The following is a 12204-nucleotide window of genomic DNA, read 5'->3' as shown; positions in this document are numbered from 1 at the left end:
ACATACAGTATAACTGCAGATATTACTACACATAACACTGGGCATATCACTGCAGATATTACTACACATAACACTGGGCATACAGTATAACTGCAGATACTACTACACATAACACTGGACATACAGTATAACTGCAGATATTACTACACATAACACTGGACATACAGTATAACTGCAGATATTACTACACATAACACTGGACATACAGTATAACTGCAGATACTACTACACATAACACTGGGCATATCACTGCAGATATTACTACACATAACACTGGGCATATCACTGCAGATATTACTACACATAACACTGGACATACAGTATAACTGCAGATACTACTACACATAACACTGGGCATATCACTGCACATAGTGCGGTCACTGCGGTAAGGTAGACATGCCGGGCAGCCAGAGCGACCCCAGAAGTTATGTGCTCATCAGACCTCTGCCGCTCCCCAGTCACAAGGGGCTGAAAGTGCAGGCCAGGAGCCCCTCACATTACACGTGCTGGACACAGCGCCCCCGGGAGCAGGTGTTCAGGGAGAACTACTACCGCAGGCAGAGACAGCTGTCCCAGCAAGGCTACAGCGCCCCCAACGACAAGCCCTATGAAGACCTGGGACACCCGCTAGTCCTGGAGGCCAAGAAGCTCATCCTGCATTCACTGGGACAAGAGGAACAGGTAAAATACATATGTACACCCTGCAAATATACAGTGTATGTGTAGCCTATCTATACTGTGTATATATGTCCTGGAGGGCACCTGTGTTACACAAGACGCCTTCTGCTCATGCACCATACTACAGAAATCTCTGGGCATCTATAATATGGTGAACGCTGCTGTGAATCCAGCCTGATGCATACAGAGTACTAAATGATGTCATAGGCAGCTCACTGTGCCACAGAGACAAAACGTGGGTAAATTCCCCTCAGGCTGGAGAACCACATTGAGAAAATTCTGCGTTTTACAGTACCTGCAAAGTGGATGGAATTCTGGCCAATCCCAACCACACGTTAGAGAAAAAAATCTGCAGTGGAAAAGCTGCAGCATGTGAAATATACCTGAGGAAACGGGGGCGGTATAATAGGGGCAGAAAGTCTGCAGAGGAAAACTCTCAGGACTTTCTGTGAAAATGTTCCAGGAAAAACCATGATGCATTTCCACCATGATCTTTTCAATAGTGTTTTTTGGCTGTGGCTCGCTACGTGGGGCCTTACATGTTTTTGTTTACATGTTGTTACCTTCCTGCTGTGTAAGCTGCTGCACTAACTCTCTCTCACTCAGCCCCCTCTCTCTCTCTCACTCCATTACAAAACCCTCCTTGTCACTAACCTAACCCCTCCCACCCTCACTGACTAGTGATCCTGCCCTTTACTAGCCCCTCCAACTCTCCCCATCTTCCTAGCTAAGCTATTCCGCCCACTGCTGAAGACAGGGAGGAGTCGTTCCCTGGACACAGGAAGGCTTGGTAAGTGTTGCAGGGGATAAGGGAGGGGGAAGAGTGACGGTGACGTTCTGTTTCGGAAACGGAACGTCACCAGATTATCAGAAAGTGTCCCTGGAGCAGTCACATGCCCGCTCCAGGGATATGGGTAATTTATAATTTTTTTTTTTTAATTGAAGTAAATTAGACGTTAGATGGGGGAGGGAGTTTAGTTTAGGGGTTAATTATCAGTTTATCCTGGACAACCCCTTTAAGGGTTGTTCACACTACCGCCAGTGACCGTCAGTAGTGTCCATTGCTATTGTCCGGTACAAGATTTTAGCAAGAGACAACCGTCATAAATTCATTAAAAAACCGTCACGTCCGTTATTTTATGTGGGCAAAAAATTTTGCATGCAGGACTTTTATGTCCATGAAAAATAATGTTTTTTTGATGGATGTCAAGCATCCGCTATTTTATTAACATCAAAGTTTATGGGTAACGGACAGTAACGTCCATTGTTTTTCTGCACATGCTCAGAAAGTAGAAACCAAACCCCCCCCCCAAAAAAAAAACAAAAAAAAAAACTGACAGTAACGGATGCCAATGTGTCCATTTTTGTTTTTACTGATCGATTATCTGTGTGTTTTTTTGTTTTTTTTTTATGGACACTATCAGAACAGACATCTGAGGCCCCACATTGCAGAAACACAGCCTTATTTTTGTTGCAGTTTTTTGAGTCAGATCCAGGAGGGGATTGAGCAGAAGGTAGAAGTGTAAGAACTTCTTGTATGTTTCTCATTCCTTTTGTAGCTATTCTTGGCTTGGCAGCAGAAGGTATAATTGACATGCTGCGTGTATTTTCCCGCATAGTGGGGATTTACTTTACTGTAACTAAAACACTGCGCGGAAAAGCTGCCCCTGTTTTGGAAAAACGCAGCCTGTCAATTATAACCTGCGGAAACAATGGCGTTCTCCATATAGGTATAATAGGGGCAGAAAGTCCACAGAGAAAATCTCAGTGAAAATGCAATGAAAAACGCAATGTGTTTCTGCTGGGTTTTTTTTTTTTTTTTTTTTTTTTACTTTGTTATTCTATGGGGCCTTAGCCTTAGGGTATAGAGGTTCACTTAAAGCTGATCTGTTACCAGATTAAGCTGTCCTGAGGGACAGGTCTGTCCTATTAGCTGAATAATGTTACGCTATCTCTCTGAGGCCGGGTTCAGACGATGTATTTTGGCCGCTATTTTGCGACCATGATTTTGCAGCGGCCGCAAAATAGCGCCGCGTATACAATCCATGCTCCCATAAGCCTGAAATCTAGTTTGAGTCCAGTGTATTGAGCAGCAGAGCTGTCACATCCCCCCCCTTTTCATAGTGATTGATGAGCTGTTGTGTATGAAGATACAAGGCAGCAAAGAATTAGTCATTCAACGCCATGCGCTACAAGTGCAGGGAGCAGACCCCTCATGTATACACAAGACCACCGCCGCTCATAAATACTAAAGCTTGACTTTCATAGTAGCTTTCCCAGGCCTTGCTGAACAACCAATTACAGTCATTCTGGAACCGTCACATAGAAGCAGCTACTTCTCAATCTCATGGCCCACTGTACAAGTCATGACAAAAAGAAAAATAAGCTATTTCACTTTTACATTCTATCAACTGAAGTCAATGGAGCAGGAAACATACGTGTGACAGTGATTAAAGCCCTGTATGTAAGAGTGGTAGGGGAGCGCAAATGGAATCATAAATCAACATAAGTGTGATCCCCCCCCTCCCCGACACTAAAATTGGTATGTAAAAGTCTATTTAGTTGTTCTGCATGTTTATTTACAGTGTTTTTTCATAGCAGAAAAACTTAGCAAGATATAAATGTGTCAAAATGGAATAGCTTTGTAAAATTCTGATTCATTGTTTCTGCTATGACGAGTATTGCTTGCAGGTCTTCATAGAAGAAGAACTAATGCCTGGGTCACATCTGTGTTCAGGTTTTCACATAAAAAGCGGTTACCTTAGGAAACCCGTGAACCCCATAGGGGTCTGTGTGGTTTCCGAGAGAAAAGTGCAGCTTGCAGGACTTTTCTCTCCGCTTATTTCATGCAGATAGGGGAACAGAATGGCTCGAGCTGGGCCTAATACTGAAAGTAATTTTTTCTCAACATCTGATGAGTCACGGGTTGGTGACTACTTGTATACGGCGTTCAAGGGGTAATGGGATTTATGACTAAACCACGTGCCATGTCTGTAGGTGGAACCTGCAGTCTGCTGATGGACAGTGTAAAAACATAGGCTTGGGGGTCAATTGCTAGAGTTTTGTAGGGAATGGGGTACTTAATGAATGTTAATAGACACTTCTTTAGGGTAATAGATAATAATATAATATATTTTATTTATATAGCGCAGCACTGTACAATTTACAGACAAAAAAGGTACACTACAAAGAAACAGTCAATTCACACAATGTGACTGTGGACCGTGCTCACAAGAGCTTACACTCTGAGGCTAAGTTCACATGGGAGTTTTTTGGTCAGGATTTTGACAAAGCCGGTCATTTCCTTTTTCCGCGAGCATTTTTTTCCAGCTTGTGGAAAAAAGAAACGACATGCCTGATTCAGCTGCGGACGTCCGCCTCGCGACACTCTCTCCCAGCTATGCCCATTTAATTGGGCCTATTCCAGAGTGGAATGCCACGACTGGATGCTGGTGCAGTGTATGCACTGCAATGGCATCCAGTCGCGGCTAGACGTTTTTTGAACTGGATTCTGAGGCGGAGACCACCTCAGAATCCGGTCCAAAAATCTCCTGTGTGAACCCGGCCTAAGAGGTAGAGGTGTGACAGGAGGTAGCAGAAAATTCCACACCAAATTCCTCACCATTTTCCTCCCTAGTCTACTACCTCCTAAAACAAGCACTGGGTATCTCTACAGTGTGGAGCTGATGGGCTGAACACCTTTCAATATGCTAAATAGACTAAAGTAATTAACATAGAAACCATTAGTGCAGTCCCCATCAGGAGTTTGTTTTCTTATGTTTTTCTTGCTCTTTTTAAAACAGTGAGTAAGATGAGGACATACGTGTTATTTTCCTTTATCCTACAAGCAGAGCAGTAAAAGTATAAAGCATTTGTTAATATCGTAGCACGAGCATTATATCTGTGATTGCTTTGTCACCCTCCATTAAAGTTTCGCTGTTCACTGTTCAAGTGAGTAAGCACAGCAGAGCATCAAAAGCAGATAAAACCCTATAATAAATTCTTCATTTAGATGATGAAGCTACGCAAATGGATCCCATTCTAGAGAAATAGGCGAAAGAAAAGCATGTGAATATCATTTTAATGATAGGTTCTCATCTTTACTCACAGAGGGAATGTGCGAGAACAACACGTTTAGTAATTAGCAAACAAAAGCGAAATAAAACTTTTAGCCATTTAATTGGCTGCCGCTTTGCTTTATTTTTACATTGAAAGGAAAGAATAAGCAAACATTTGGATTAAAAAAACTGAAATAAAATCAGTAAACCGATGTGAACGCACTAAATGTGATGTTAGGATAAATCCATTTTCAGAATGGAATAATCAGGAAATATTGTTTAGCTTAGAAGTATGTTTATTGAGAACATTAAGGTAGGCATTGCGGCGTGCATGCTAATTCACCAGCGGACTGCGGACTTGATGAGACAATCTATTCACATTAGCCAGAGTAGATAAGCCGTTTATTATTTTCTTTATAGAGGCAATACTTGTAGGTTTCCATGTACTTAATAATAATCCTTTAATTACTTCTTACACTCCCTACAAACAGATGCCATTTTATTTAGTACAAAGCTCTCAAATCTCATCATCACATTGGGTCCTGAATGGCAGATTACTGTGAATTACAGTATTTGTGAAATCAGGTCACCATGGAAGGAACTTCCATTAGCTTGAAGCCTATAAGTGTCCATAGACATAAAGATTTGTGGTTAAGATGCTTGACTGAAATGGGCCCTATATACTGATATGTCCTTGAGCTTTTTGCTCAAAGCATATCAAGATGTGTGGTTCAAGATAACCAACTGACGCTGGGTTCACACCTGCGTCTGGGGTCTCCGTACTATGGTTTCCGTCTTCTGCATGGCAGAAGACGGAAACCATAGATCGGGTCTGGCCGTGCGCGGCGGTGAGCGTTTTAGGCTCTCCGCCGCGAAACCGAATTTTTTTATCCGGACACAGAGTAGTGCATGTCCGACTCTGTGTCCGGATTATAAAACCCGGTTTCGCGGCGGAGAGCGCAAAACGCTCACTGCCGCGCACGGCCGGACAGCTTTCTCACCCATTCAAATGAATGGGTGAGAAAGACTCCTGCAGGTTTCCGTCTCCTGCATCTGTTTTATGCAGGAAACGGAAACCTGCAATAAGGACCGACGACGCAGATGTGAACGAGCCCTTAGCAAAAAACATGATTTTGTGATACACTGTCATGAGATATCTATGCTATATGTGCCTCTGTGACCATCTAGTGGTGATGTTGTGAACTGCTACTTGTCAAAGGTTTTGCTAGTTTGTCTCAATATTATTTTGAAATAGCTTTATGAAGAAATATGACTCCTTAACTAAATGCAAGGTAAGACTAAGTTCACATCTGCGTTGAAGTTCCGTTCGGAACCCCCAAATGGAAACCTAATCCACAAAAAAAGTGGTTACCGTAGGAAACCCGCAGACCCCATAGACCAGGGGTGACTCCATAGACCAGACCATAAGAAATTAAAATTATTTTAGAGGGCCGCATTGCTGCAAATTTAACTCCACACACTTCTACATTGACTCCGCCCATTCTCACTCATCTCTCCATGTGCCCCCACACAGTATAATCCTCCTACAGTCACCTGTACATTATATGTCCCCACATTATAATGTTCCCTTCCAACTGCCCCACAGTATTAAGTCCCTCTCCTGGTGCCCCAGTTTAAACTGGTGGAAACTAGTGGGGACATGAAACTGGAGAAGCTGGAGGGGGACATTAAACAGTGGGGGTAGTTGTAGGGGGTCAATAAATTAATGGCAGCTGGAGCGGGACATAAAACTGGGGGCAACTAGAGGGGGACACTAAACTCGGGCAGCTGGAAGCAGACATTAAACCGTAGCGGTAGCTGGAGGATGACATTAAACTGGGGGCAACTAGACGCAGACAGGTCCCCCTCCAGCTACCTCCACGATTTAATTCCCCCTCCAGCTATCCCCAGTTTAATGTCCCCCCAGTTTAAGTGCCCCCTTCATCTACCCCCAGTTTCATGTCCCCCCTCCATTTCTCCCCCAGTTTCATATCCCCCTTTGTCTGCCCCATTTCATGTCCCCCCTCCATCCCTCCCCAGTTTCATGCCCCCCCCTCCATCTCTGCCCCAGTACAACATGCCCCTTCCATCTCTGCCCCTAGTTTACTGAGAGACACACAGACACACACACAGATAGACAGACACACACACTCCCCCCTGCATCTCACATTCCCCTTCCCTCCCCTCTCAGTACTTTAGGACATACACCACACATGTCTCCATCTTCTTACACTGTCCTGCCGGCACTAAGACACGCCCCCTAGTCACACGACGTCTGACGTCACACACAGGTCCTCTCAGTACAGTAATACAAGCTTTTCCTCGTCACTACCTGCTGTTATAAGAGCGGGGATGATCGGGAGAAAACGCTAACGGGACATGCAGGGAGCTGCGCTTTTATCCAACAAGCTGTGCGGGCCGGATTGAATCAGTCAGAGGGCCGGATATGGCCCGCGGGCCGTACATTGCCCAGGTCTTCCATAGACTATAATGAGGTCTGTGTGGTTTCCACACAAAAAAATGTGGAGAAGGGAATGGAATCCCTGAACGCAGATGTGAACCAAGACTCATTTTATGAATACCCTTTTCCCATGGAAAATCAGTTGCATCATAATGAATATAGCACCTTTAGGGCATTCCTATAAGGCTCTTATAAACCTGCATCGTAATAGTCATTGTGTGTATGTCAGTCTGTCCAACACATAACCACACAGAGGACCTATTCAGAGGCTCTGTTAGAAGCCTCAGGCACCATAGCGAGTGAAGAGTCCCTGCTATATTTGACACTATGTCCTGTAATTATGGGCAGAGTAATAAACAGATTCATGGAGTGTAAAAAGTAGAATCTGATATGGGTAAAAAGTCTGCTTTTAGTCAACTGAAATATATATGTTTTAATTGTAGGGTATTTCTTGCAATAAGCCACTGATCTGGCATAGCTTCCATATCATCCAGATGAGACTGCTCTAGGGGTGTAATACAATTTAGGGCTCAGTTGTGGTAGGGAGATCCCTAAAATTGACCCAGCCCCTGACCCTATCTAATTACCACAACTGTCCTTGTGACAAGAGCAACTTGGCGACAGTCCCTCCTCTCAAGAAGTGTACACAGAACAAGACAAGACAAACAACACAGAAGAGGAGTCAGCAAGCCAAGCGTCAAAGCTAGAGCGACAAAGCAGTACAAAATCATAAACTATAAGAGTAGTCACAAGTGAAGCAAAAGGTCAGAGGTCAGAAATACAATAGTAAAATAAGTAGGAAGCTAGCAAGGACAAAGTCATCGGACAGTCACAATAGTGACCTGCAAATATAGGAAGCCCAGGACCTGCCCCAAACATGATTGACAGACAAGCTGTCAATCACACAGTCAAGGCTAAGATTAACTATTTGATGGATAGAGATAAACAAGGTGTAGGGGATGGGTGTGGTGGAATTTTAAATTACAGAGGAGCGTTAATAGAGCAGTGTTTACACAAAGCAACAAAAAACTGTAAGCAAGGAATCAAACTGAACAACCTCCTGTGCCGCAGAGGGTGGCGCAGAGAGCCGAACAGGCAGAGACGTTATAGTAATCCTCTAATTCACAGGAAGTCAGTCATACAGGTAAGAATCTCCTGTCTACACAGCAGAGTAACGTCTAGACTAGAGGTCACATGACACATGAAAAGGGTTCAAAATGTATGGTTGTATCTGAGCTGGGGTGAAACAATTTACTCACATTGCCAGTGATTTAATATTATATAGGAAAAAAACACTGAAGTAATTCTTCAAAAGTGAGTTTAACATTCTTTTATATCATATCTAATAATCTAGAACCAACCTATAAAGATTTACAAAATGATCCAGAAATCCATCAAGATTTGCCTTGACTTTGGTGCATTTCTTCTCCTTCTGTTCACATTAGATCAGCCGCTATTTTGGGCTTGGAAGACATATAAATGGCTCCATAATCTTTCTTCCAGCCCATTCTGTTCATTTTAAGAAGTAAGTGTACTTGATGTCAATAAATATGATAGGCCAAGCTGAGCCGGCTTTTTATCGCTGGCGGAGAGCAGATGAGTCAGTTGACTTTCGTATGCATGTTATAAAACATCTAAAATTGTTCCTCAGTGATCAGTTTGTGCTTCACTTTCTATTTCTGGCCCTGAAAAATGAGATGCAGAAACGTTTTGATAATTTCATAAAGTGGAAGGAAAAAATAGCAGAGTGAGGCACCAGATCTGAACGTCTTCATTGGCTCCAATCATATTTCTGACAAGAAGCACTTGAGGAAATCTCAAGAGTTTTAATTAGCACATGATAGCCATGACTTTGTGAATAACTACACCTCATCTTCATTATACTAATCATTTCATTTTCCTTAGACCTTTTGAGAAGAATTTCTTTCGGGATGGTAATGTGTGCTGACATGCATTTAACTCCTCTAGTGTTAGAGCTCATGCTTGAACAACTTTCTGTCAACATTGCTAAAATTGAAAAGGTTAAATCTCTTCTACTTCGAGTCACAATATTGCAGTTTTGGTTTGTTCATAAAAATAACTAATTTTATGGCCAGAAAACTTCTGTTGATTACAATATGAGAATGTACACTACGTTACTCACTTTCTGAAAATCTGGAATTTTTGGATCATTTGTCATGAGCAATGACCTTTAGCGAGGAGTATTGGACGATAGTGGTTCATTAATGCATAAAATGATGTATGATATAATATACAGATGGGATACTGTATACAGTATATTGTGACTATGTGAACACCAGGTTATGCATCAGGGTCAAGTGGATTAACTCTTACAAAGTCAGCCGTCTTTGTTTAGCAGGCGTAGTGCTCCAGTTTTTGTTATAGTAGTCAAATTCAAATCATGTACAAATAATAAACTCAAATTATGCTTTAAGGCTGTATTCACACTATGTTCTGTGTATGTGTCAGGAGATATTCCTAGCACTGAACGGGTCCATAGACCCATATACTCCTGAGTCAAGAGTGTCCTTTTGGCATCTATAGGACAGGCACGTTGGTATAATTTGTTTCTATACATAGAAAAGATTCCAATACTGTTGGCCACCACGAAAAATAGTCTCTATATTTGATATATGCTGTATTTTGTAAAATATAAAATGTGTATGAGAATACAGAATTGTGAATTATAATATTCAGCATTAAGGACCTCCAAGGCCCATACCATATCCTCTTGTGCCTCAGATTTTGTGTGGAGGTGGACAAAATTTTTTCTAATGAATTATTTGGGTGGGAAAACAGTTCTGGCATATTTCATGTGGACCCGCAACTATCTCTAAAATGAGGCCCCTGCTATTTAACTGGCTGCGACTTTACTTTGAAGACTTTAAGCTATGGTAGGGCTTTACTGAAGCAGTGTAGCTCTAAGCTACGCTGCTTTCAGATACAATGTGATCAAAAGTATCCAGACACCCCCAAAAACATACGCTTTTCATTTTAGGTGCATTGTGCTGCCACCTACTGCCAGGTACTCCATATCAGCGACCTTAGTAGACATTAGACATCGTGAGAGAGCAGAATGGGGCGCTCGAACGTGGTCAGGTGATTGTGTGCCAAACGACACCTAGATTGGAGTAAGGAGCGTAAACATTGGACGATTGAACAGTGGAAAAACGTTGCGTGCAGTGACGAACCACGGTACACAATGTGGCGATCCGATGGCAGGGTGTGGGTATGGCGAATGCCCGTTGAACGTCATCTGCCATCATATGTAGTGCCAACAGTAAAATTCGGAGGCGGTGGTGTTATGGTGTGGTCGTGTTTTTCATGGAGGGAGATTGCACCCCTTGTTGTTTTGCGTGGCACTATCACAGCACAAGCCTACATTGATGTTTTAAAGGGATTCTACCACTAAAACACTTTTTTTTCTAGTTACCACGTCGGAATAGCCTTTAAAAAGGCTATTCGTCTCTTACCTGTGGAAGTGCTCTCCGCCACGCCGTTCGTTCAAAATACCGGTTTGTACCGGTATGCTAATGAGTTCTCTCGCAGCGATGGGGGCGTCCCCATTGCAGCTCGAAAACTCACCGCAGCGCCGCCTCTCCGGTCTTCGGTGTCCTCCCCTTGCTTCTTCAGCGTACTGTCGGACGCCTGCGCAGTACGCTCTGTTCAACGAAGATTGCCGAACGTACTGCGCATGCGCGAAATAGCGGTCCCAGCCATAGTGCGGGCACCGCACTTTCGCGCATGCGCAGTACGTTCGGCAATCTTCGCCGAACAGAGAGCATACTGCGCAGGCGTCCAACAGACGCTGAAGAGGCAAGGGGAGGACACCGAAGACCGGAGAGGCGGCGCTGCGGTGAGTTTTCGAGCTGCAATGGGGACGCCCCCATCGCTGCTCCTGCGATGGGGACGCCCCCATCGCTGCGAGAGAACTCATTAGCATACCGGTACAAACCGGTATTTTGAACGAACGGCGCGGCGGAGAGCACTTCCACAGGTAAGAGACGAATAGCCTTTTTAAAGGCTATTCCGACGTGGTAACTAGAAAAAAAAGTGTTTTAGTGGTAGAATACCTTTAAATACCTTCTTGCTTCCCACTGTTGAAGAGCAATTCGGGGATGGCGATTGCATCTTTCAACACGATCGAGCATCTGTTCATACTGCACGGCCTGTGGCGGAGTGGTTACACCACAATAACATCTCTGTAATGGACTGGCCTGCACAGAGTCCTGACTTGAATCCTATAGAACACCTTTGGGATGTTTTGGAACACCGACTTCGTGCCAGGCCTCACCGACCTACATCGATACCTCTCCTCAGTGTAGCACTCCGTGAAGAATGGGCTGCCATTCCCCAAGAAACCTTCCAGCACCTGATTGAACGTATGCCTGCGAGAGTGGAAGCTGTCATCAAGGCTAAGGGTGGGCCAACACCATATTGAATTCCAGCATTACCGATGGAGGGCGCCACCAACTTGTAAGTCATTTTCAGCCAGGTGTCCGGATACTTTTGATCACATAGTGTAAGTTACGGAAACAGTGTAGGACAGTGAGGTTCTATGGATGTATGTTTGCATAGTAAAACCCCTTTAAGTCCCTAAAGAGCATTTTGCATGTAATTATATTTGCAAAAAATAAAAACCAAAAACACCTATTTTTCCAAGGAATATTTATAGATTTTGTGAATTGATGTTGCTTTTATCTTCTTCACTTTTTGACACCGACCTGTATGAGATGAGCCAGATCATGTAAGGGGTCATTCCTTTATAGATTTGATGGTTGTGCAGAATATTATTACACATACCGTCAGCAAGACTGCCTGAAAATTGATAGATTAAAAATGCTATAAAGCAGCATATAGAGTAGCAGTGATCAACTTGGCAGGTCAATGCAACCTCTGATGCAGCACTTAACTCTATGAGAGTCCATGCCGTAGCAGCCACGTTCAGGATACTGTATACTACCGTAATAACACTTTGGAAGTAGTGAAGAGTACACAACTGTTGGC

At 43.5% G+C, this 12204-nt stretch overlaps 1 protein-coding gene across 1 annotated transcript in view; it reads left to right on the top strand.

The window, feature by feature from the left end:
* Positions 1-396: 396 nt before the first annotated feature.
* LOC142189567 (coiled-coil domain-containing protein 60-like) overlaps positions 397-12204 on the top strand; it is a 160302-nt gene continuing 148494 nt past the window's right edge. The window contains exon 1 of the mRNA XM_075262178.1: positions 397-681. Within this exon, the coding sequence (XP_075118279.1) occupies positions 397-681 (285 nt within the window). The remainder of the gene's footprint in view (positions 682-12204) is intronic.

This window comes from Leptodactylus fuscus, chromosome 1 (assembly GCF_031893055.1).
Source record: "Leptodactylus fuscus isolate aLepFus1 chromosome 1, aLepFus1.hap2, whole genome shotgun sequence".
Lineage (NCBI taxonomy): Eukaryota > Metazoa > Chordata > Amphibia > Anura > Leptodactylidae > Leptodactylus > Leptodactylus fuscus.
This window is presented reverse-complemented; position numbering and strand designations above follow the sequence as displayed.